General features: G+C 33.1%; 2 protein-coding genes across 2 annotated transcripts; both read right to left on the bottom strand.

The window, feature by feature from the left end:
- Nucleotides 1-7,490: 7,490 nt before the first annotated feature.
- Nucleotides 7,491-11,466, bottom strand: LOTGIDRAFT_231402 (hypothetical protein). The gene is made up of 5 exons (XM_009052782.1): nt 11,391-11,466; nt 10,835-10,915; nt 10,104-10,562; nt 9,563-9,694; nt 7,491-9,232 (listed from the first exon to the last, which is right to left on the bottom strand). The coding sequence occupies exons 1-5, from the start codon at nt 11,413-11,415 to the stop codon at nt 9,132-9,134; spliced, it is 798 nt and encodes a 265-aa protein (XP_009051030.1). The 5' UTR covers nt 11,416-11,466; the 3' UTR covers nt 7,491-9,131.
- Nucleotides 11,467-16,254: 4,788 nt separating this feature from the next.
- LOTGIDRAFT_159134 (hypothetical protein) lies at nt 16,255-19,782 on the bottom strand (the record flags this gene model as incomplete). Its single annotated transcript, XM_009052781.1, has 3 exons — nt 16,255-16,433; nt 16,463-17,360; nt 19,750-19,782. 3 exons carry the CDS (start codon nt 19,780-19,782, stop codon nt 16,255-16,257), a joined length of 1,110 nt encoding a protein of 369 aa, XP_009051029.1.
- Nucleotides 19,783-27,876: the final 8,094 nt, after the last annotated feature.

Below are 27,876 nucleotides of genomic sequence, written 5' to 3'. Positions count from 1 at the left end.
AATATCACGTGTATTGGTACAAAAATCACAATATTCACACTCCAGAAAGGTTCCTCTAGCTCGATGGCCGTTTTCATGTTTTTCTATGTTCTCGAAAGAGTTCGCTACAAATTTGCAACATCGGCATTTAAATTCTAGCTCTGGGATCTCTCCCTTGATGATTTTGTTGACCTCTTCCTCGTCTTCGGGGTTTATTTGTTCGCAGGTGGGAGAATTGAGGAGTATGCCGACATTTTCTTCACAAACCTCTTCTTTGACATCCTGGGAATCCACTGTTTCTGTATCAGTGACCTCACCATCCGTCTCCATTTTGATTTGAGAATTTTTTACCTGGAGAACAGAAATTGTTAGTATCGGATTATCATAACGGTTGCAGAACTTTGAAGGGAGGGGTGGAGGATTGGGTGCTCCGCCAAATTTAGTGAGCGCTTGAGGTGTGAAGCTATTCTAGGAGGTCCGGAGTCATCCTACTCCTTGCATTTCAAGCGTCTTTAGAGAATGTTCTTTGTATTTCTTTTCTTGGGCCTGTACGGAGCCGTCGCTGGTATCAGAGCAAAAAGTAATTGGTCCAAAGTTTCGCAGTTATGTAAGTGGTTAATCTATAATGGCTTGCAAGGTAATCAATTTTTGTCAAAAATTAGGCTCAGCACACATCGATTATAGATCCGTGACTATGTTCTATTTCAAGGCATTAACGGTTTAAGCGTTGCAATTAGCAACTGAACAAACGGGGGAGTGGTGGGTCTTCAATACCCTTATGTCTTACCTGGAGTTGTAGCTATTCAATCTGGAAAACGCACCAATGGAAGTGACAGTTATACCCCTCCATAGTATCTACAATTGAAACGTGCATATTTGCTTTATCGAAGTATGTCTAAAGAGTTGTTAGCATCCACTCTATCATTAAATGTAGCTTGCTTTAGAAAAAGTAAAATATAAATATGGTTGTCGTTTGTCACACTGCACACAGAGAACTCTATACGTCAATTCCTATCTAGGCGCCATGAGTTGCAATTTTTGGGCGGGAAAAGAAATGGGCGCTAAATATCACATGGTGACGATTCGTACCAAATGTTTTGGAAAGTCTATTAAAAATAATAGGCCTACCAGATTTGCATTCTTTCCGGAATTGGGTGTGTGCTTATCATAGGACTACTTCTTCAAAGCTTTAGGGTAATGCACAATGCAATAAATGTGACATATCGAAAACAGGATATTATACTAGCATTATAAATATTTTCGATATCCATAGGAATTTATTTCAACTTAGTCAATGTAAATGACATAGCATTAGAAACCAGCTGTTGCTAGCGGGTCAAATCAGACTGAGGCGAATCATCATAACTTATGCAAGGCATGAAGATCGAAGAGGCCCCAGTGCATAACCCTGACGCCGGCCATTTTGGCGTTTGTCCAACTGTCAAAAAGAATTTAGAAATAAAATAAGCAATAATAACCAATCAATTTCACTTACGATTAGTGAAGCTATTAACTTGAAATATCTCAAAAATGCTCTACTTTAAACGACATTGCTTGACATTTTCCAGCTTGAAATTTTTATAAAAATCGATAATTTATTGCGATTTAAACCAGACATTTCAAGAGATTCACCTTCCGTGCTATATACCTGATATTTCCTGGTTCATCGAGTGCAAATATTCTGAAATTTGGCAAGAATCTTGAATGATATTTACCTTATTTTTCCAATAATTCAGAAATTATCCGAGGTTTCCATATTCTTGGCTTTTCGTGCCGACAGATTATCGACCGGTGTTACTAAAAATAGATACCGTGCTATATGGAACTACATGATAGTATTGAGTTGATTTTATTGAACTTGGAGAATCTTCCTGTAAATTTCAAGAATGTCTTTTGATATCTGATGGATTCTTCCGAGGATAGCCCAATTTAAGCGGAGCATACTTTGTTTTTGAATTGATATAGACACATATATAATGAACAGTTCTTATAGTGGAATTTATTATCTGTGTTTCATAATTCCAGGTGGTTTAATATACCTTTTAATTTTGGGATTAGACATACAAATCTTTGAAAAATTGGCTTTAAATATATCTGAATAAATATGTAACGATTATTTTGCTCAGTCTTGCATATTTGGCTTTTATCCATATTTATCAGAAGGTGGGCGGGGGGCAGATGCCTCTATGTTATGCGGACGCCCATGCTTTTGTCATTCGATGTGTAATAAAATGACTAACAGAATGTTTTTTTTTATTGTATTCTAAGCAAAGCGATCATAATCACATGTTTAGGCCTGCACGTGACATAAATGAAAACGCAAAAAAAGTAAAGTCGTCACACACGCGGCTCCAGAGCATGATCCGAGAGTGATGTCCATCGAAACATGAAGCAAAACTTTAATTCATTTAAAAAGCGATAAATCGGCTTACAATTACAAAATTGCAGCTTATAATTGATGTTTTTTTCAAATGTGCGCAAAAAGAAAACAGGGTTAATAACATCCATGGAATCTACTTAGCTTGTAAAGAAGATCACGATGCAACCCACGGGCATAGTTTTGTCTCTGAACTGGGGTTGTTCGCTTATAATTTGAATAGCCACGGAAACACGAGAACATGTAATACATTTTAATATATCCGAAGTCACAAAATTGGTAGCCATTATCATCCAATCTCACTTTTTGAGATTAACAAGCAGACGTTAAGTCTGGGGGCGCTCGACATACCTCGAGGATCTGCCCCACCCCTAATCCCACGTCAATAACGATCAAGTCATATTAGTCACGAAAAGACAAACTTTGTATTTTGCTATTCGCAAATTGGGTTCAGTGCTGCTCGGTGTCTTTGAGCTATGTGGACCCGCAGTCTTATATCTTCAAAGGAGTAGCTTCAATAAATATTGAGACGGATACATGCAAGACCTGATGGAACACCTGATGCAACTCGTCTAGAATAGTATATTAATGCCTAGAGAGTTTGTTTGGAGAGTCCACACAGCTGATGATGTTAGTTTGGAATGGTTTGTATTATGATAAGGAAGGATAAGCTATGTATCATATGTTGATGGATGATTCAGCCTTGATAAATAATTGATTATGTCTGGCGTCTGGGTTAAGAAATTCTTCCAAGCTAGTCTGACACAAGAAGTTAATCAGTGCTTATCAAACTAATTCTTATTCGGTTATTTGTCAAGACTTTGGGTGACGTAAATCATAAGTTGGAAACCAATTTGCAGGCCTTTATTCAAAAACTGAATGCACTCTGGACGAAACGAATGCTCACTTCAAGAATACTCGGGATCCCCCATGTCAGCCAGGAGTGTAAGTGATGCATGTCGGAGGGACTGTCATGGACAAAGCGGCCAGTTGTTCGGAAGAAACAATAATTTAAACCAAGAGCCTGTGTCCTACAGGCTCCAGCCTATTTTTTAATGATCGCCTTACATTATGGCATAGAAATAGAAGAATCATTTTCATAAATGTATTTCATTTAATTCTGATGCAATTCTGTCACTGTGTTTCTTATTAAGGTATATCTGTACTGAGCCAAACTGACTCAATACAAGAGCTAACGATGGATATCCACCATCTCTATACAAAAATAGTTTAGATTGCCTCAGATATGGTTTGTCCCGCACACTAATTATCATATATCTAAACAGCTGATAGTGAGTATGCTTTTAACAATTTACATAATTTCACCACCACCTGAAATGTGTCAGTAAATTTGCTGATGGTTTGAAAATTAAGGCATTCTAATTGTCTCGTGATATTATGCATCATAAATCGTTCGATATACTTCATTGGTTATTACGTGTTATTGCGTCAAAATTGGGTTAGGGTTATCTCATTAACTGTACGAAATATCTCAATGTTGATTGGCTAGTTACAGTATTATGAAATCGCTGACCTAAAACGTAGCCAATCAAAATCCAGCATGACCATTCATTCATAAAATCTCTTTAGACTCGGACGTCAAGACTGGTTTGTCTATAGTTGAGTAGTTTCCAGAAAGGTCTGGAAGAATAAGACTCAACCATGTGTAAAAGTTGTTTACGATAATAAATAAGAAGTTTGTTGACTCGTCACCGCTTTATTAAAAGTAGGTGACGAATAGCGGACTCTAGAATTAATTGTCTGATTAGAGTATGAGTCATTTTTGGATTAGTCAAGGTCAAAATCCAAGACATGATTCACTAAAGTACAAAGAATTAATTCGGTCTAATAACACGTCAGCGTTTAGAATTTTAATGGCTATATGACGTCATTTGCATCTGATTTTTCCTCGTCGCCCTTCTCGAGCCTGTCTCCAAAAGACAAGAAAAATAAATTTGATATTAAAAGAGACACTAAGAATGATTCGTGTTTATTTTAAAATCACGTTTATCGTGTCATTTGGCAGTATCACCATCAATATTAATGGACTCTTAAAATAGATTCACCTTCATAAACATCCAGGACCGTGCATGTATTTCCCATGCCTATATTATATACTTTATCAGATCTTGATAAAAATTGTTTTTAACACTTTCTGAATCTTCCTGTAGTTTTCCATGCTCAGTTTTCCTTGTAGTGTCCATGTGATCTTGAACTGCAGACTTTTGGTTGATGCAAGCCATCATTTAATCATAGGATTTTGGTTACAGAAACAGAAAACAACAAACTTCATTCACATTAATATATATATACTCTATTATTTTAGAATTATTTAATTTATAATAAGTATTACTTTATAATTGAATTTCATTACTTTATAAAAATCACGTTGATGTAGCTGAATTTTCACCTCGGCCTGTGCTTTCGTAACTTCAATTATATGTTACATCCACTCTTACCAAACCAAGGTCATTTTATTGTGATATGTGTCTTGGTTTGTCAACAGTTCATTTTAACTTAATAATAATAAATACATTTTTTTATTAGATTTATTTACTGTGAAGATAACAATACTCAAAATAACAAATAACAAATTATACACTGCTCTAGATGATTGTTATTCTTTTATTGGTAATAATAATCACATTGTTCATATTGGACATATTTAATTTATAATCTTTGAAATTTCAGTAAAATTTTAAATTTTTAAGTGAATTTTGATAGCGTTACATTAATATTTTATAAAGTCCATGAATTTTCAATGAAAAATCAAAATTTAAAATTCATGGCCATGAAAATAAGACCATGATAACAATTGCACAAAAAAATCAGATCAAAATTGTAATAATTTGTTTAAATTCAAGTCAAATACAATGTAATATTTTAATCCTTTTCTGTTTTCTGATATTTTTCATCTCAATTTAGAAAATGACAAAAGAAATAAAAATGTAAGCTAATTTCAATTATATCGAGTCAAATTCAAATGATAAACAAACATTAAATTAAATTAAAAGAAACATTAAAATGATTTGTATTAATCACGATTATCATGTCAATTGCCAGTTACTCTATAGATATTAATAGACTTCGAAAATAGATTTATTATCATAAACATTAAGCACTTGCAAGTATTTCCAGTTTCAAGCCAGACTTGTTATTGTTAGAGACAGTAATAACAGATCAGCGCCAAGTTCAGGGCCGAATAATTTTCAGGATTAGCTTTCAAAACAATCCGTATTAGATTTACTTACTTATGAATATTTCTATATCACTCTACAATTGATGTATTGAGCACTATTATAACAGTGGTATTTCTATATTGCTCTACAATTAATGTATTGAGCACTATTATAACAGTGGTATTTCTATATCGCTCTACAATTGATGTATTGAGTACTATTTTAATAGTGGTATTTCTATATTGCTCTACAATTGATGTATTGAGCGCTATTATAACAATGGTATTTCTATATTGCTCTACAATTAATGTATTGAGCACTATTATAACAGTGGTATTTCTATATCGCTCTACAATTGATGTATTGAGTACTATTTTAATAGTGGTATTTCTATATTGCTCTACAATTGATGTATTGAGCGCTATTATAACAATGGTATTTCTATATTGCTCTACAATTAATGTATTGAGCACTATTATAACAGTGGTATTTCTATATCACTCTACAATTGATGTATTGGGCACTATTTTGATAGTGGTATTTCTATATCGCTCTACAATTGATGTATTGAGCACTATTTTAACAGTGGTATTTCTATATCACTCTACAATTGATGTATTGAGCACTATTTTAAAAGTGGTATTTCTATATAGCTCTACAATTGATGTATTGAACACTATTTTAATAGTGGTATGTCTATATCTCTCTACAATTGATGTATTGTGCACTGTTTTAACAGTGATTCCTCTACAATTGATGTATTGAGCACTATTTTAACAGTGGTATTTCTATATTGCTCTACAATTGATGTATTGAGCACTATTTTAACAGTGGTATGTCTATATCGCTCTACAATTGATGTATTGTGCACTGTTTTAACAGTGATTCCTCTACAATTGATGTATTGAGCACTATTTTAACAGTGGTATTTCTATATTGCTCTACAATTGATGTATTGAGCACGATTTTAACAGTGGTATGTCTATATCGCTCTACAATTGATGTATTGAGCACTATTTTAATAGTGGTATTTCTATATCGCTCTACAATTGATGTATTGTGCACTGTTTTAACAGTGATTCCTCTACAATTGATGTATTTAGCACTATTTTAACAGTGGTATTTCTATATTGCTCTACAATTGATGTAGTGAGCACTATTTTAATAGTGGTATTTCTATATCGCTCTACAATTGATGTATTGAGCACTATTATAACAGTGGTATGTCTTTATCGCTCTACAATTATATTGAGCACTATTTTAACAGTGAAAATATTTTGCTATGGTACAGGTATTAGATAAATAAGGAAACCATTAGATTTGGCTTTAATTCAGGAAGTGATATCCATGACATTATGAAGATTAATTATGCAGGTAAATATTAGGAATCTGATTTCTTAAGTTAAGTTGGAAAAGCATCAATGAAATCTAGAGAAATGTGTCAGGGACAGCTTTAACAGAAGGACCTTGCTGTTGATTTTTAATGACACTGTACATTATGACAGTGTACCACCACAATGATGTACAATATGACAGTGAACCACCACAATGATGTACAATATGACAGTGAACCACCACAATGATGTACAATATGACAGTGAACCACTCTGATGTACAATATGACAGTGTACCACACTGATGTACACTGTGACAGTGTACCACACTTATGTACACTATGACAGTGTACCACGCTGATGTACATAATGACAGTGTACTACCACAATGATGCACAATATGACAGTGAACCACAATGATGTACAATATGACAGTGAACCACCCTAATGATGTACAATGGAAGAGACCATTGGACAATCAGCAAATGACATGGCTGTACAGTAAGGCAATGGACCACAGTACTGTACAATGAGAAAGTACCACTAATATGTACCATAAGACGTGTTCAATAAGAAGTGAAGGCAGGTTGTAATGTCCAGTATCCAAATAAAAAATTCATTATTGCTTAGCCAATTTTATTTTTATATATTCTCAAATCACAAACAAAACAGACCATCATAACAGATAACAAAACAATTGAAATTTCTCTGATATTTTCCAATTTATGTCATTTTGTAAGATATTTTCATTGATATATAACAATTCTACTATCTATGGTAGGCTACAACTAGAAATTGTATGGAATAAGGTCACTTGGCTGTACAATGAAGACAGTGACAACAAAAAACACATTTTACAATATACAAGGTAAATGAACATCTAATTTCATAACCAGTCATGCAAAAATATCTTGTCTTTGACTATATAACAATAAGTAATAATGATATTTAGGCATGGTTTGTCACAAGTTTTATAATATTAAATATTTAAATATAATTTGTTGATTATGAAAATCTACACCTGAACAATCAGCAAAACATGCCAAAATTGCATCAAAAATGCACTTTTATGCTATCTTATTATGAAATTTTGTCATGTTTTGTTATATTAAGACTACATGAAATGTTAATATTACAAATACTTGATAGTAGGTGGAATAGGGATAATACATGAAATAGGGTTGATAGCTACATTTAACTACAAATAACTACATATTGTTATTTACAACATGCACCTTGATGGGTTTTTAAATACAAATTATGAGACACAAATTTTAATCTACAAATCAAATATTGAGGAAATGATCTATAAAATGTAAAAATTTACGAAGAAAATAATATGAAAGGTGATATAAAAAATGCTTGTATTTATTTATAGTAAACCAAGTTTTTATTCTCAAATGCTACGGCCATACTTGCAATAGCCTGACGATTATCTTGAAAGACAAATGGTTTATTCACAGGCCAATGCCTAACACCACTTCTCGCTTAGGATTTCAACTCATACCTTAATACATATTGAGTTCTTTAGTTGTTTGAATCATATTGGCTTTGGAAGGAGAGACTTTTCATCGCTTCGACAATTTCTTGCTTTCCGTTCAAATCAGACACATATTCAATGATATGTTTATCACATTAGCATGCTGCAATTGAATTATCATTCAAATTTAATTAGAAATTGACGATATCTTATATTCGAATTCTCTCTCCAACCACGCCCCTATCTTTTTAAAATTCACAGCTCATGGAGCATCAAAAGATAGTTTAACAAACAACAAAAAACTTTAACACCGATTATTTGGACAATCAGACTTAAAACAACATTAATAACAATATTGAAACATCGAATCTTGCTGGCAAATTCTTGTCAATTTTTTCCCATTTACAGTGTCTCTACATTCGAAAAATTGAACACAATTTAAGATCACAAGATATGAAATCGTTCATTAATATCAAGTCAAATGCAATCAAGGCTGTCAGTCAAAAAATTCTTCCCAGATGTTATTTACACACGTTGGATTAATATGTTCTTATGTTCGAAAAAGCTCATGCCTCTTGAATCAAAAAGTTCATGAGAAGCTTTGAAGATCATGCTTATGGGAATCAAAGAGTTATTTTTACTTGTTGTTAAAAAGTTGATGTTGCTGATTGGAAGATGGTATTTGTCCATTTGATCTCAAGTTTTAGACAACTAAAAGAGTTCTGGTGTAATACAAAATAAAGAGATTCTGAAGGGGCTGATCTCTGATTGGATGGATCTGTTTATTTCCGAGCGCTGGGGATTCCTCCCGTTGTATCGCCTCCTTCCACTGTTTTTATCACACTGTTAACATACACTGTCGTATTTCCAGCTATTCTGTCAGCTGAAAAATAAAAACAAAATATAATAAGTATTTTTTAAAGGGCCACTTAAGGGATGTTGTAAGAGTATCTGCCAGTCATGTTTGGCTAAAGTTTCGAGCAGCAATCAACTAGACACTATCATATGCATAACAATTACTTTAATAAATAACTTATGACTTTTGACAATGATATTTTTGTTCTTATCAAGCAGGAGTGTTGTAGGTGTATTTGCCAGTCATGTTTGGGTTAAGATTCAAATGGCCATTAATGTTGTCAACGATGCCTAGGCAATGTTAGATGATTTAATCATTAATTTGGTGTTTATGAAGATATAATATGCAAATACTTACTTAATTTGTTAGCAATTAACCGGTCTAATGTACTTATTAAATTTTCTTTATTACTCAAAGTCTCATTTTCAACATCCCTTGCCTTCTTTTTTAATTCTCCTTTTATAGTCTTGATGACTTCTATCAGCTGACCTGGAAGGAAGGAAAACAGGGTTAATAAACTTCATAGCCATGACCTTTCACATTTGAACTTTGAACTCTAGATTGTCTTAAGATAAAATTTCCGGTTGACCATGCTTCAAATTAAGATGAAAATCTTTTTTCAAGAAAATCTTTATTTTCAAACAAGGACATGAGCTGTTGAAGCAAATATTTGACATTTTGGGAAAGATAATTCTATTTTTAGATAAGAATGTCATAGAGAAATTGATAATAAGGAGAAATGGACTCGTTTCACTTTCCACACTGGAGCTTATCTAGCCATATTTTCAGGAAATGGTAGATATTTTGAATGAAAAAGCTAGATATTCAGCTGTTTCCTTTCTCATATGTCGGTTATCAAGTAAAATTTCTTAGAAATGAAAATTTGATTAAGACTTACTGTGTTCTTTCCCAATTCCAAACAATTTCACTTTATTAGCTTCATGTTGAGCTTTCTTCTTTAATCTGCAAGCTCTGGATGCGAGCTTATTTTTCTTCTTTCGTAACTCATTTCGTTTCGAAGCTGACTGATCGTTATTGGCTGATATCTCATTGATCATGTGATTGAGTCTACGTATCTGAACACCAAGACTGAAAAGTTTTCTGGGTGACGGCACGATATCGTTTCCATCTCCTTTTCGCGCCTTTCCACCATGTCGAATTCCAGATTTAGTGTTATTAGGATCAAAAACAGGATCTTCAAAGTTCTTTAATTTATGAGGATTTTTACTGTCCAAATGAAGTTTCAATTTGGTTCCTTTCGGACCTTTAGATTGAACATTGTACTGCCAGAAAAACTTCTCTCCTTTTTTTCCGTCTTCTAAAACTGATGTGTTGTTCAGATGGGACATGTCCATCTCTGAAAAGACAAAATAATTTCATATAAATAAGGTGTATTAAGTATAATATATGGCAAGAAAAATTTATTGTACATATTTGTATGGATATATTATTTATTCATTTATTATAAAAGTCTATCACCCATTCATTTCTTAAATGAATAAACTTTGGTTTATAAAATAAAATTTGATTAACAAATCGAATTTAATAAAACATTTGGTCCTTGACATCACCACAAGAAAATTCAAAGAACAGTATCCCCAAAAGAATTTCAGGAAAAAAGATACATACCTCCATCTGAAAATTCTTCATCGCTGCTATCATCATCCTCATTAGAATCATCAAAGGATCCTGTCATAGAACTTTCAGAATCTGAAATAAAGACAATACATCTTTAAATAAATAAACCTCAAAATATACCACAACCTCAAAATATACCACAACCTCAAAATTCTTGAGGTCAAATTTTAATTAAAACAGATATATATGAAAAAAAAAACATTTTACTGTTCACAAAGCAAGATAATGAGAAAAGAAAAAAATTTGATGGTTGAGTAATTAATTAAAGTTAATTTTCCAATGGTTAATGAACCCATTCCACCACCCTCATTCTTATTCACGCCCTCACAAAAATTTTAAGATCTAAACCAAAAGTAGAAATATTAAAGAAATTACTCATAAAATTATTATCATTGAATGTATAAGGAAGAGTACTGACTGACCCAAAGAGGTGAATAACATTTAATTCTTTAATCAGGAAAATATCAAATAAAAACAATCCAATCAATAATCAATACGATAGAACAATATAAAATTGAATGATTATAATAATTATGATAGGATATACCTTGAAACAGTGTGAGAAATGCCATGATCTATTAGTAAGTGCATCTAGCCACGAGGCATACAATTAAACAAAAGATTGTACTATTAAACTTTGGCCCATCCTGAGTCAATGAAAGAAACTATGATATCACCAATCTTTAACCTATTCCATTGGATGTTAAAATTTAGGATGGTTTTAAAAATAGGATATGATTTTTTGTTTTAGTTTCAATATCTCATGTACATTTAACATCAAAGGCTATTTTCTAGGTTACTGTACTGTTTAGTTTTTAACCATATGTTCCATAAGTTAGGCTTACTTATTTTTGTTTGGTTTATATCCTATAGACTTTTATCTATAGATGGATTCATTCATGTAATTATTCATTCATATTTTAAATCATATATATTACATCTCACATCTCACTATAGTAAACAACAGAACATAATCCGTGAATATTGTTAGTGTGATCTCTATCACTATATGTTGCTTAAGGATTAATGACCTTATATTACAATATGTTATTGTATTATTCATTCATTCATTCATTCATTCATTCATTCATTTATTCATTCATTTATCTATTCAAATAAATCAATATTTCCCAAGACCTTTTGAATATTTTAAGACCATTTTAAATTTTGCCATATTTTACAATTTTACAGACTATTGACATACACCATTTTAATATGAAATCTTCAGTAATGACATTTCAAGTTTTTAACCTAGTGGCATCGAGTGTTCACGTTTGGTATTTTGATATTTCAAACATGAATGACATAACTAACATTGGCCAGAATCCAGAATCAATAGAAAGTTCCAGAGACTGTGTTACATCGCCCTTGACCTTGACATTGGCTGTATATTTATTTACATATATATATCTGTCACGTTAGTCGCTCAGTTGTAGTTTTAATCAGAATTTCAAGTTGAAGGACGATTTTTTAAAACAAAACAAAATTCGTCCTTGACAAAATTTTCTCAAACAACAAGATTAGCTACAATTGACAATAATTTACAACTTTCAATTTTAAATTGTTTTTCAATCACAAATTATCCTTAGGTATTTTTTTCGATTCAATATTAAACTGTGATTTATGTCAATTTCTATGGCAATCTCAACTGATAATCTTTGTTTTGTTCAACATTTTACAGTACCAAAAACAATTGATACAGTTCTACATGTCAAAATATCTCAAACTGAAAAACAAACATTTTTAAGAGAAAATTGTCTTAACGTTAATTTTAACTTCTCAATCCATAGATCTCAAATATGTTTTGAAAAAGGCAAACCTAACTTCTATATCTTTCAATGTCTCTATCAAAACTTATCTTTTTACCTGAATTTGGGCAAGGGTGTGTTTATGAGTGTAGTTGAATTATTACCCGGTTGATAAAATAACTATAATAGGTTGAATCATATTGCCCAAGATGAAAACAGGGCGTAGCATTCATGCTTCATGATTAAGATTTGAAAAATGACTATTCAAGTGACAAGTATTACACAATACCCAAAATTTTGAGCCTATGTACACTCATATTTTAAAATTTCAATGTGACCTCCATTTATTACTAGTAGGAGATTGGGCGATTTATATATCTGTTTTTGAGACAGCTGACTAATAATTTTTGGGCCCTATGATATTTTGTGCAGGATTGGAGATTCTTTCAAAAAAAGAAGAAGAATTTGTGTCTGCCTTATGTCAAGTCCTAAACTATATCTCCTGTTTTAGCTTTACTATTTTTTTAGTTGTACGTATTCAAGTATTCAAGCACTTATAGAAAATCTGGGCTTTAACTCCAAAAATAGTGAATAATGTACTGAATTCAGACAATCAATAAATAACCTAATAAAAAAATGGACAAAGATAAATTAACGAAAAGGATTCAAGTAGTCAACCATTCACTGTTCTAAAAGTTGCACATTGTTTACCTCAAAACAACATAGCTATGCCCTTTCTGCACTTGGTATCTTATCATATTCTAGAATACATACATAATATCTTTCTATATGAATGGGATCAAGAATGGACTATAGTGTTCAACTCCAGTCAGCTGATTGCTCTAGTTTTTACTTGTCTGAATTCTTAATATCACGTGTCTTGAACTTTTTGTACTTAAGAGTTAGTACATTGGAGTACATAGTAAATAGAAAACTCTGATACAATTCATGTAACGCTATGAAGGTGATTCACTTACAGAATTAATGATAAATTTGAGTTTTTCTGTGCAAACAGTGAAAAAAATTCACAACTTTAATATATGAAATAAGAAACTGTTCATTAAAGCTTAAATACTGCAAACAATTCAGAAAAATTGTATAAATTCTTATAAAGAAAAATCCCAGAAAGCATATAATGTGAATAAAGTAAATATTAATTAAGCAAATTGGATGTTAGGTTTATTACTAAGGTGTTATCAACATTATGTTAGTATTACAACTAACAACAAATCTCTAGCTATTCATTCATAATTCATAACCTTATCGAGTACAGTACAGTAGAGTAGAGTAATATCTATCATTAATTTGTATTTTAATGTTTTGATGACTATTTAATAATTTTCTATTTCCTCTGTGTAATAGATGGTATAATATATAGGTAGGTTATTACACTAGTAACCTTTCTACACTGGGATATCAATATAGCTATAGCCTCCCAGTCCAATATTCCATTAGCATTATCCATTTACCTCAATACACTTGAAGTTCTACACATTTCTGATATTACTAATTCATCATTTTTTTCTTAATCTCTGTTTTCTATGCTTTGATTTTCAAATGTTTTCAAAATGTCATTTTATCTGCTCAAGGTCCCAATTTGTTACCAAATTTCGATTTATATATTTGAAATTCTGCTAAGTTTGACTTATTTTGATTTCATATCCTAGAGAGCTCTATATATATCTATTGTCTAAGAAGACAAATGAATTTAACATTAAGGTTTTAAATGCCTCTGGGCGTACTCGAACCTAACTGAGATATCCAAATGGTAGTAAGACAAATGGATTTTATATAAATTTTTAAAAGCCTCGTTGCTAACTGAGAAACTTATGTGTCCTAAGACAAATGGGCATTATCTACTAAATTGTTTTGGTAAACTCATGTTGATTGTTGTTGGTAACCTAGATCCACGTGTATCACCTACATGTCCTTAGACAATTGTTATTTTGTTTTAAGATATCTGAAGGTCCTATTAACTATCTATATATACTCAAATCATGTGTTAGTGACCTCTTAGCATAATCTTCGGCATGTATCTAACACAATTTTGAATTTGCTTTTTAAGTAATGACACAACTGAAAACCAATATAGCTTCTGTTATTGTCCATGGTTCTATGATATTAGTCACCAATCTCTAGACAAAGGAATACAATATATAAAATCAGTTATTAACTTTGTACACTAAGAAATTATTAAAACGTTCTGCACTGTGATAACACCTACATGTGGCAGTGGAAAGCTTAGTCAGTAGAAATTGGGCAATTATCAGACGCCTTGGCCCGTGCTTCCGAAAGTTAGCCTGTGTGAGTTCTCAACCCATATCAACTACATGTCCTAAATCATATGTGTATTAGTATTATCTACAGATTACATTAGTACAAGTCGATTGACACCTGTGTCTGTTAACCTTTGGCACTTAAAGGAAAACCACCTGTCTAGAGTCAAATATCTACTATTTATAACATTACTAATACTAAGTACACTAAGACTAATAGATACCCTATGTAAACATCTTAATTAGTTGATATTACCTATGTAACTAAGGACAAGTCCAAGACTAATGAACGTTTCAATCAGACTGTGCCATATAACTGCATATTGCATACTGATACTTCAGTATTGATCGAATCTGACTGTTTATTTTAATATCGTATATGACAGAAAACCGATCAAAAGTCATTCATTATTATAAATGATGCATAAGCAGGACTTGTTAAATATGCCTTACTGCTAGTTCATACAGTATTGTGTCTTGGAACACTTGTCTAGCTGTTATTATGCTGACCGTTGTAACAATGTTGCCTAGAGTACTCTAAGGTAAATAACCTGTCTCAGTGTTAACATCCTGTCATACACTAAGTACAAGTACAGTAATACCAATACACCACTATATAACATACAGGTAATCAATTATTGACCTCTATTACAGCTTTATCTTATTCATTATAGAATGGTGTAATGCTCCATATCATATTCATAATAAAATCCTATATTGGCCTATTCATCATTATATTAATAGATTCACTAACTTTATATTTCCTCAAGAACTTCAAGATATATGATATACTATTTCTGAATTCAGTGAATCAACATTTTTGTAATATGAATGAATGACTAAGTGATGCAGAATCATAATTTTTTATGTTTAATTAAGCACTAAATGGCTTACTCATCGAAAACTCTTTGGGCCTTGTATTCAACTCATTATTCAAGCTATTCAGGGACAATATATCCAATATTAACAAATTTAGATCAATAGTTCTGATAGATGTTTAGATGTTTTTAGATTTAATCCTTTCTACATGATGGAAAATTTTTCCACAAAATTAAGGAAAATTTTCTCAAAAATTTAAATCTTATAAATAAGCTTGTCATTATTATTCTTTAGAATTAGAGAAATGTATAGACTCAGATAGTAATCAGCTGATTCTGATTTTATCCAGAAAATTGTCAATTGAAACAGGTTTTTATATTTGTCCTATTAGTAATGATAACCAAAATAAACATATTTTGTTATTAAATAATTACTTTTTTAATTTTGACACTAAAATATTTGAACATCATCGCAATAACCTAAAAAATCTAGCTCATAAAGGTCAGAGGTACTCTTTTTATTTTATCTTAAATTTCTCTTCAAAATCAACTCAAACTCAGCATATTATTCATTGTTGGCCTTTCCTATCCACTTTACCCCGACAATGAAAAATCAAAGCTGGATAAGCATGGATATGACAGCATACATCCACTATCTCTTTAATGAACTCTCCATTAGCACTACATATAGAGCTTGAAATTAAGCATGAGTGGATGAGTTCACTAAAGATAGAGGGATGGCAAGTAGCTGAAGCAAAATAAAAATATCGAACTTACCAAATCTTTTTCGTTTTTCTCTGGTTGGTCGTGATTCTTCATCATCGTGAATATATTTTTCGATTTCTTTCCATTTTTCTTCAACGGAGTCATCATCTTTTTCTTCTTTTATTGACATCAGAGGGCGCTTCATTCCAACCACGCTCATCGCTGGTGAGTCATCGTCGGCCATCAATAATTTCTGTAATCGTGATTTGTTGTCTTCGGAATATGAACTGCTGTGTGTGGAGTTGCTGGTAACTGTATGAGTCAGGGGCAAGGATTTAGAATTTTGAAGGGCTGTTTTAATATTCTGTATCGATTTGCTTCGATCAGCCTCACACTGTCTGTTCCAAGATGGCCACGAAGAAATTGTTTTTAAACCATAATTGTTATTCGCAAATGAATCATGCGTTCTGGTTGTTAGAGTGGTAAAAGTGTTATTTTGTTGGGAGACGCTGGAAAATGTCGGTAATGAGTTTGAAAATGACGGAGTTTTGGGTATCACAGCTTCTAAATCTTCCAAGAATGATTCGGATTCACTTCCCATATTGAGTTCAGTTAATGTCGGATTGGAATTTCGGCCATTTTGACTCTGAGCTGAAAATGCTGTGAAATTTTGTTGCACGTCAGTGTCAGTAATGGAGTTGTTTGGCAATTCTAAATTTGCCTCGTATTGTGGATTCAAATCAAAATCCTCACAACTGAAAATATTTTCTTTTTTAAGATGAGATTGGGGGCTGTTATAACACTGAGTATTTCCCAAATGTTGCATATCATGTCTCTCTTGTTCATATAAATATAATGAATTCGGGCTGGCGGCATACATTGGTAATTCACCATTAGGCAAGACATGATCGGAGCCTGGTGAATATAAAAAATCGGGACCAAATAGATCCATATTCCCACTTAACTTGGCCTGAAAAATAAAACAACGTACTTTTAAATTGAGTACATTTATATAACTCATTTTGATTTTAAAAAATAAATCAATTTGATTATAAAAGCCGTAAGTTTGAAGGCCTTTTAGTTATTTAACTGTTTTGAATTTGTTTCTAAATTGCTTTATCATCTTTCATGTTTTTTTTTTAAATGATATTAAGATTCATGTTTAAGAAAGTAGCCTGTTGTTATATAACCATCAATATAGTAGATCAGACCTGTTCGATTGAAACAAATTTTGCATGCAAGACAGAATATATACAACCATATACTAGGAAGTATCGTAATACTGAAAACTATTTGATGGATGAATGCATCGCATGTGGTTAACACAAGACAATCAAAGAACAATTGACATTTTGATTATAAATTTCCTGCTTCTTCCTTTCATACTGATTTCAAAAAAGATTAATCGGTGCATCAAACAGACAAATAACGCAAATTTTGTGAAATACCAACCCCCATAATTAAGAAACTGCAATGAACATTTCAATTAAAAAAAAAAAAATTTGGATCATCAATCTTGTAATCTAAGAAACGCCTAACGCCTGACAAAAATCACGTTCACATTGATTCTAATAAAAAGAACAAATGACAATCTAAAACAAACTAATTCCTACCCTTACACAAAATAAATTCAAACATCATGTAGTCTACATAAACTGAGATTTAAATACCTGAAATTTAATTTAAGAAAATCTTTTCTAAAGTAATAAGTAATACCCACAGTAATAAGCCTTATATAGAAGATTTGTCACTTTGTGATACTATAAATAGATCTTAGATATAATAAATTACCTATGTCATGCTCTGGTGAAACAGTCTATTGAATTTCATTTTCAAGGGGAATTCCCACATTTACAAAAGACCTGTATAACAGCCAGGAAGCTCAGTTAATTTCATATTTAAAGGATCGGGGTTTTCTTGACTGAAGTCATGTATTCCTGGTTCACTACCTTTTAGGAATATCCCTGAATGGGCAATCCCTACCTAAATAGTGGGAATTCCCTTTTGACAATACTTCAAACCCTTGACCCTTCCTATTTTACAAGCAGGGGATTTCCCTATTATCACTGGACATTAAATTCTGTTGGAATCAAACTCTTCAATCTACAACATATTCTGTCTATGGAATCGATATATATATGTAGAGTTCAGGAACTGAATCGATACACGTACTTGAAGACAGGGAGTCATATTCAGCTATCCTGTTTGGAACTCCAACCTACAAATCAACGTCAGTCCATACAATATCCTGCTTCCTGATTGGACCAATTCCTGCTTCGACAAAATAAATTAAAAACAAAAATCCTTGAAATTTGACAATCAACAACAACATCCTGAAGTAAATACTTATTGCTTTCTAAAACAGGAAATTGACACAAATACACCAATAAAACAGGATGTTCAGATTAACACCTTCCAAAAACAATATCTATCAAGCCTATTCACAGCACTGTTTCCTTAGTAACGTCAGATATCATTCATTATGGATAATATCCACCATTGCTAAAGGAACATGTAGCATTATTGAACTCTTTATCACAGAAATAGAACTAAGCTCCTAAATCATGTCATCAGAAAATAAAATAACTATCCCCTACTGGTTTAAAAGTTCCAATTGAACACAACTTTTGGAAGTGGAAACTTAAACAAATGCCCAATGCTGTACATAAGATTTCCTCTCAAAATTTACAAACATATATTCAATATTCAATCAAAAAATGATCCTAATGCCAGCAAAAATCCCAAAACAGTTGATGGATCAAACAACTGTATGAAAAGACCTAACTGCAAGCTTATTAGATCCAAAACAGCTGACAGGAGCCCAATCTTCTTTTATTAGACCCAAATGCATACCAATTGGATCTGTTGCTTGAGCCATAGCGCTCAGTATAACCTGTGGTGCAATATTAGTCACATATCCACACAAAATACTTATATATCCAAATACAAAAACTATGGGGATGCATCTACAAAACAATAATCCAGATGCAACACTATTTAATTCATCTTGTCAGCTCTGAGAATTCCTGCATTTGGAGATTGCATCTCTGAGAAGTCTTTTTAACAAAGGCATACCAAATAACTATCCAATCATGTCATTAGCATCCTGTCTAGTCATGTGACATGTGCTTAAATCTCCGTCATCCCTTTTTGTACAAGAATTCAACGAAAAATCACTTCTCTGAAAATGTGAAAACTTACCACCATGCAAGAAACTATCCCATCTTGACAGAGAGAAACATCGGAACTATCGATCTTCATTTAACAATTTAATAAAAATTGACTTCTCCAAAAATGATGAAGTTGAAAAAAGTTGCTTCAGATTCTCAGAGAAAATTTCAAAAGAAATGTAAACAAACCTTCCAGTACAAGAGATAACTCCAGAAATTCATGTTTACAGAAATCCCAGTGCCGAGTGGACACGTTCACTGTCTTAAGCATTCTAAGTGATCATGGTGAGATTTTGTGAAATATATGTTAAAATAAATGCCTAGAGCATCTTTGAAGAAAACATACTTGTTATTCACTAATAGTAATGTTATTGTTGAACGAAGAATGAAAAATACTATGTCACACTTCAAGTAAAAATATATATGATTACGTTCGTGTGGGGGTGTTCATTCATAAGATAGCGTTCTGCGGCATTAATCAAAGGTTTCCAGATTCCTCTGGCAATTTCCAGAATCATCCTCGCAGCACTCGAACTTATGATAGAACAAACAATTCGACCTTCCGCATCCATTAACGAACTTCAAGTTTAATTTTCCTTTCTTTAATAGAACAATCAATTTAATTGTAGCAATTTCGTGTGATTTTCCACAAAATTTCAAGGTCAATGATAAAGCAAGAAAAACAAACTGCTTAATCAATGTCATCTGACATTCCACGAGACCTTGCCGCTCATTTTCTGGGTTTTTTTTATGGATTCTTGCGTGACAGTATTTTAGCTAAATTGCTGTAGACTAAGACGACATTGCATGACTTTTGATTGATGATTCAGTTTTGTAACCAATTCTTTGATTAGTCAAGGCTATGCTGACTTATGCAACAACTTTTCTGATTAGTCACCATCAAGGTTGAATCATTTTATAACAAGGCCACTGATTGGTCACATCTAGTTTTTCGAAAAAAAAAAGTCAAAAAATTAACTTAATGTTAAATAAGACTTATGCATGAAGTCTTTGAGCTAATATGGGTCTGCGAGTTGGCAAACCATGAAGGCAAATGATCAGGGAGTGAATAAAAATCCTATTTCAAATAAAAGTAATAAAGAGCTTTTGTGAAATAGTAATAGCTGCTTTTCTAAGCTTACTGTAGTCCAATATTTACTTTATAGTAGGAGAAAATAATCAAGTTATATTTTGCTGATATCATTTCTAAAAGTATTTAATTAAGGAAGGTAAACTGAAACATGTCTAATATTTAAACAATGTCCTTCCCACAAATATTTCATGACTGACGGTTGTCATCCATTTTGTGACCTACTTATTTTGACAGATGACAAGCTAAAAGTCATTGCATTTGACTAATTTATTTCATTTTGAAACTGAACCATGAGGGAGGGAGGTGAGGAAGATGTAAGGAGTTTGCCTAGCACTTTCTTCCATCAGAGTGTAGGAGATTCTATCTATCAAATAACTGTCAAGATAATTTTGTCTTTGTAAGAGACAACAAACTAGTTGACAAGTTAATGTTGAAACCTTGACCAACTTCATCTTTTTGACCTCGTTTAATTAACTAAACCTAATTTCATTTTGTCCACAATGAGTTGAAATGGAGGTTAAATTTCTAATATGAAGTCTTATAAAGTGTATTAAAGTATACATTGGACAACGACATTAGAGCTGTTCTATAAACATATCAGATAATAATAGCGTAGATTCACAAAAACAAGTGACATGTTGAAAAACCAATCAGAGACAAACATCAGGTGTTCCAGAAGGATGAGCATGCCCTCTCCCTTTAGCAAAATCTCTAGTGGACTTCTTATTCATTAAAACTATCAGAGATGTAGGCTCAATCATATTCTAATCTTTCATCTCATACACATACCATAGCTAGCTAAGGGAGTCAGAAAGGGCAAATTGTTTTTAAGGGGCCTCAACTATGTGACACAGCAAGTCATTCAAATCATCCAAATTTGTCAAGCCCTCCCCCTCCCCTTCTTAGCTGTGGCTGGACACAAACTGAGATATTTCAAAGTATGTAAGCTTATTGAACAGGAGCTAATGGCTAGTAGAGATTAGACATATGCTAAAACTAATCCTTAACCCTCACCTGAATCAATATTTCACCCCCCAGCTGTTCAAATCCCCACCCACAATGGGATAAAACTTCAGCTTATCATAAACCTTGCATTCAAAGTAAACAATTTGACCCTTCCTACGATGACAAAACTCATATCAATGCTGCCAACACATGTTTTGGATATTGAATCCTTCATCAGTGCAGGTGGTTTGGGAATTGATATCAATGTTTCAAATATTCAAGAAACATAACTTAAGAGAAAAGCGAGAGAAGCAACTGAATGCAAGATGAGAGTGCTCTAAAATCTGGAATCAATATGAATTCTCAGCATTACGAAGGAAGAATGACCTGCCAATATCCAATGTCATCAATATACAATTCTCAGCTGATTTGTCTTGTTTAATGCAAACCAAACAAATATAAATCAGAAAATTCAAAGACAACGAGGTCCAACTCAATTTTTTTTTTTAAGACTGACACCAATGATAAGACAACTCCTACCATGTTCATGTATATGAGAATCAGACCACTGTTAAAGACAACTCAGAATTTCTTAATAAGACTTGTACTACACCTTTCACTCCATATAAGACTCAGATTGTAATTTAGTCACATCCCTATAAATACCTCCAGAAGAAAGTCATCTACCCTACACCGAGAAAGAATGCACTCAATGAATCCATGACAGAATGATGTAATATCTTATATGACCCAGGTCAATACACTTCGTTTGTTATACTTGATTGGCTCCAGTCCTAATCCTGAAGTCAAATTAATGTCCTTGAGGAGGTGACCCCATAACACCTTCAAGTCCATATTCAGGACACTCTAAATTGCATCATAAACAGGGTCTCCTAACTAATAATTTTTAGAAAGAGGTCAATTTTTTTTTATCATTTTCTGGGCCAGTTAGATAAAAGTAGAGTTTCTTCAGTCAATTTATTTCGGCCATGCTTCATGTTACCAAGTATCTAATGAAATAAAAGTTTTCAGTCAAACACTCTAAACCCCCCCCCCCCTTCTTTGCTGTACTATGCATAGCTTTACCCTATACCCACTGTCCAGTTTCTAAAGAAATAAAAATATGATAGGCTAATCTGATGAAATATGGGTCTTACCTTCGCTAATGTATTGACTGTCATTTGAAATGAGTTATTCCTGTAGGGTGGTATACTGGTGCTTCTGGTCACACCTCTCCTGCAGTAACTAGAAGACACCGGTGAACTCTGGTAGTAGTTTGGGGTACTGTTCCTTCTCAACAATTGATGAAGGCTGGTATATGCTTGAGTGCTGGAAGAAGACAGAATTAGTTGTAAAAAATAGAATGATGGAAAAAGAGAGAGCTATATAATGGCTTGGAAGTTAAAAAATAAAAATTTCAACCCTTTTAAAAAGAAGTGCAGACAAAGGTTTCCTGTCAAAACCAAGAGTCGAACGCTTGACCTTGAAGCTCGTCAACGACCTCCAGATCCCGCGGGAAACTGAAGGGGGAAATAATAATGGCGGGAAAAAAGTTATTTTTTGTAGTCCGTAGCAAAAACTGACAGACTGTTCCAATTCGAAAATGAAATGAAATGCGCCGTCTATTCAGATTGACAAGTTATGAAAACGTTTCATGTGAATCAAATTTCATTGATTTTGAAAAATTATCGAATTTTTGAGTTTTGTTTTAATTTTACATGTGCACAAATGCACGTGTCTCAAAGTAAGACTGAACAATCTCGATCATTCCAGTGATTTGTAGAGCCAGTAAATAGAACACATGACTGGTTGTTCGAGACAGAAAGTTGGTCACTACCACGTGCCGTTTGTTAGCAGTTGCCAAGATTTGTTGTCTATTTCTCTCACCTTGGCATTGTGCCTAACATTTGTTCTAATGAAGGCCGTGAAATCATTCCAATATTTTTCTCCATATAATAGACAACGAGTAAAGATCCAAAGGAAAAAAAACTCCTCGAATTCAAAAACTATTCCTATGTCTCACTAAAAATTCATAATCCAAAAATCGGTCAAGTAATAAAATCCCCAAAGTATAAATCGGAACTGTAAAAAAACAAAATTATTTTCTATAACGATGACTTGAGATTTCGTTCGACATGTGAACCATCCCAAGTATAAAGTTAAAATGAGCATGATTCAGTAGTTACAAGACTCTACCCACTGACGACTGGTAGAGCTGTTTACTAGGTCATCTAGGTCAATGTTGATTCATCCCAAAATAATAACAACAAAATCAGCTGTGGTGACATTTCTGTGCAGAAACCGCAAAGAAAACCACAAAATTAAACTGTCAGTCATTTTCTTAACGATCTATACCCGTTTTAACCCCTTACCAATTTTTTGGTGGAACTGTCAAAAATTGTTATATAACCCATATGAAGATATGGCAGATATATCTTTGTTTACATGTCAAAATTCGTAATTCACAGCATCAAAATCATTGGACTTACCTTCTACTATGCTTAGTTTTATTCCAGAGTATTTCAATATGGTAATCCTTTATTGCTATATCTCTAGATGATAAAATATCCAAGTTTTTCTCAAGAAAAAACAATTTATACTGTTGCTTAATTCAGTAGCAATGCTGGTTTGTTTTGGTTTTCTGACAAAGCTCTGATATGTCACGTGCGGTTTTCAGCTCAAACCAATCAAAACAGGTTTCTATCATTTATTCGTGACGTCATAAATCAGTCAACCAATAGAAAACAACAAATCTATTTTTAGATTTGAGATTGTTAGGAGAATTTGCCAGAATATAATATTCACTGTAGAAATTCACACTGTATAATTCCACGTATATGAATGGAAACTGAAGGGATTCGTCTCTAAGTCCGAAACAACTGAAATTTGGAAGCTGAAATCCACAAAGTTAAGGTTTTGTTCCAGATAGAATGTTCTAGATCATCTCCCGAAATTCGGTCAAAAATTCTATTTATAGATTATGACGTCATGATGTAAACAGGACAACATCTAGAAGCCCTGTGCCTATCTAACAGTGCACTTGGGGTCTAGTTCAATTTGAAAACCTGTACACACCGAATTTATCTATTTTAGTTTAGCATAAACAAAGTACTTAAATTTGTTTAGACATATTTTAGTAACCTAGATTTTATTTTTTATTTATATTGCCCCGTAAAGTATGTTTATCTGGGCATTTATAATCAACAGAAAATTCCAATCCTAAGTTTTGGAGCTGGGATCTTGACCGGATTTCGCAAGTGCATATTGCTCAAAATTTTTATCAACAGACATAACTGCATTAGTGTGAGATAATAAAACTACGTGCTATCAAAATAAGCCTCTGAAACCGTGAAAGAGAGTTACGGATTTTTTCTTAAGGTAGAAGTAATTTGCATATTATTTGCATGTCAATCATTTGCATATTATACAAATTATGCATCTTTTCCACACAGGAAATCTGAGTGATCCTTTTGGGTGTATTTGATACAATCCCATGCATCTCTTAGACATACCCCGTGTTTCAAAATGCCCCATGCAAATGATAAGAATTTTGAAATTTTAGTGTTGGGGAGAGGGCACTGCATGGCCATCCTATGCTCAAACCATACCTCGACACCCTACGGAGACGCCACTTGAGAGGGATTTGGTTGGCTGTTCTTACTAAAAGATTAATCAATGCTTGTTATAGCCTTGAAACATCAGGATAATTGTATCACACTACTGGACAAAAGCACCGAAAAATACAATGCTATGAGAAATAGCAGTTTATAATAAGTTTATATTGGTACCTTTGTATGTTTTGGGCAGCTAAGTATGTAATGGAAGACCACTTTTTCCCCCAAGTAATCATTACATAGAAAATATGTAAAAAAAAATTGGACAATCCATTTCGGCATATCCTTGCTCTTCCTTCAGTATCATACCCCGATGCCCACAGCAGTATTTGAAAACTGGATATTATGAATTATGGATACGGATAACCAGACGGTTGCATTACCTAGTCCCAGGACTACCTCAAGAATAACGATATAATATATTATCTAAGATACCTTAACTAACTAAGCCTGCAGACTGGTTAGCACATCTTCCATATTCATGTGCAGCATAGCAAAATTGATAATTGATATCTGTTATATTGAATGGGGGATACAGATTTTTCAGTATTATAGTTCGACAGCACCAATGATTCTCAGCAGTGATTTAACTCTTCAACGGTTCAGTCAAGTCAGCAATATTCAATTTACTAGTACAATAAAGTCAAGGTATATGTAAGTCCGGTTCTTTATATTAACATTAATATAAACTTGTGTTTTTTAGTGCAAAAAGGTCACGTCTTTAGTTATAAATAGGTACGTTGTATACATTTTTGTCAAATCGGTAGTATATGATAATTGAAGGTGAAAGGAGTTGAGAATAATTATTGATTGGACTCTCGAAAGTACTGGTCGTGACACAAAACACTTGTTCTTGGCCCAAGAGGTGTTCAAACCTGTGACGCCTGCTCACCATGCCTAATCTTGTCTATAACTCGGTGTCCTATAGCCCAGCAGACGACAATCCAACTAACTGCTGATATTATCAATAGTAAGCCCCATACATTTTAGTTATTTAGGGATATACAAATTACAATGAGCGGTTGGATAACGAAGTGTGCGATGAGGGGAAATTTTGCAAGAAACGCAGCATTAGCCAATTATTTTCGGTAGAGAATCTGTAGAAGAGTCTTTATCGCGGAGCTTGTCTTCTTCACATTTGACTTTGACAATTTGATCAAATTTGACTAAAATTCTAAATTATATTAGCCATTATCGATAAAACTTAAACAGGATTTCATGCACGACTGGACACTTTAAGGGAAATTTCCATTTGCACCTCAATATTTTTGTTTATCAAAACATTCAGTGTTTTGTTGTTGTGATTTTCCATGTGAAGACAATTTAAGTCAAGCGTGTCCATGATGCCTACGTCTATTCACATGTAAAATTTTCCTAAGCGAGGCAGTTTTTGCAGGCCCAGAACACTGAGCCTGTATGATAAAGTGCACACCGAGGTTTAAATTTCGATTAAACGATATTGTCATTTAACAGGGAGTGTCCTTACTCATCTTTTATTATTCACGTGTTTCGTGCATGTGCTGATATATTTTTTTAAGAAAACCATTAAAAAGTGACCACGTGCAAAAGTGTTTATATGCCGGATTGAAAGGACCGGTCATGTAGATGCCGACATGTGTTTTAGACATTCCATCATCAGGGCAGTTGTTTTTTTAGTGGATTTTAAAATCTTTAATTCCACGACCTGGACAGGTGTACAGGAGAACAGTTTCATCATATTGGGAATAGTATACGGCCATATGTTGATTAGAACTCCTACGGCATGCCACGACAGCAACAATTTAAAGACAAATACATGATTCCAATTGCATATTAATCTATTAAGAACCTCTTCGACTTCTCGGAGACAAAAGGACAAACCTAACGTCATGAAACCTCTTTGGCTAATGGCTTTGTGACATGAAGTGCTATAAGCGGCTTATAATCTGATTGTGAATTGTTGTAATATCATGCTGATAATGGTTTATTTCGGGATTTTGGAAATTCTGAAATTTTAAAGCAGAGTCTAAGTAATTGAAACGAACTAACTTATACAAATGATGAATTTGAAGAATATCATTGAAACATGTTTACTAGCGGTCTTCTATTGTTCAGTATTAAACCCATCACGATGACCATACTGGTTGATGACGTTTAAATTATACATAATAAATATATCCGAAAAAAACAATATTAACTTTTCGGACTTAATGCGATGCCGATGAAAACAGTGGTACCAGGTGCTCCAGAAAAAAAGGAATATGTCCTGTTCCGCAGTGTCAGGGCTACCTCATACGTCAGTACGTCAGTGAGTTCGTCACTCCGTCAATGAGTTCGCCACTCCGTCAATGAGTCTTAATTGGTTCCGCAAGCGACATCCACCAAGGTACTCATTTTAGTGGAGCTCAAAAACTTTGTAATGCATAATTTGTATTAATTTACACCATAATCTTGCACACAGTAAATAATCAATTTCCGCCAACGTCAATGTCTGAAATATATTGAAATTTATCACCTAATGAGTGATCAAAGAATTCGGAATTCACGAAAGGTGACAAAAAAAATATAATTGACGTATTTATGTCTTCAGTTAATTGTCTTGTTTTCGCCCCATTAATCTAATGCCATTAAAGTTCTTGTTTTAAAGGCTGTGTCAAGAAACTGACAACGCGGTCGAAACTCAAA

This window comes from Lottia gigantea (assembly GCF_000327385.1).
Source record: "Lottia gigantea unplaced genomic scaffold LOTGIsca_19, whole genome shotgun sequence".
NCBI classification, from domain to species: domain Eukaryota; kingdom Metazoa; phylum Mollusca; class Gastropoda; family Lottiidae; genus Lottia; species Lottia gigantea.
This window is presented reverse-complemented; position numbering and strand designations above follow the sequence as displayed.

What these genes read in the sequence shown, in the direction of transcription:
- LOTGIDRAFT_231402 (XM_009052782.1), bottom strand. Translation starts at nt 11,415, where the DNA reads ATGGCATTTCTCACACTGTTTCAAG. An exon ending in TGAAGAATTTTCAGATGGAG is followed by an intron (nt 10,563 to 10,834) that starts GTATGTATCTTT and finishes TTGTCTTTTCAG; the next exon opens with AGATGGACATGTCCCATCTG. An exon ending in TGGAATTGGGAAAGAACACA is followed by an intron (nt 9,695 to 10,103) that starts GTAAGTCTTAAT and finishes CCTTCCTTCCAG; the next exon opens with GTCAGCTGATAGAAGTCATC.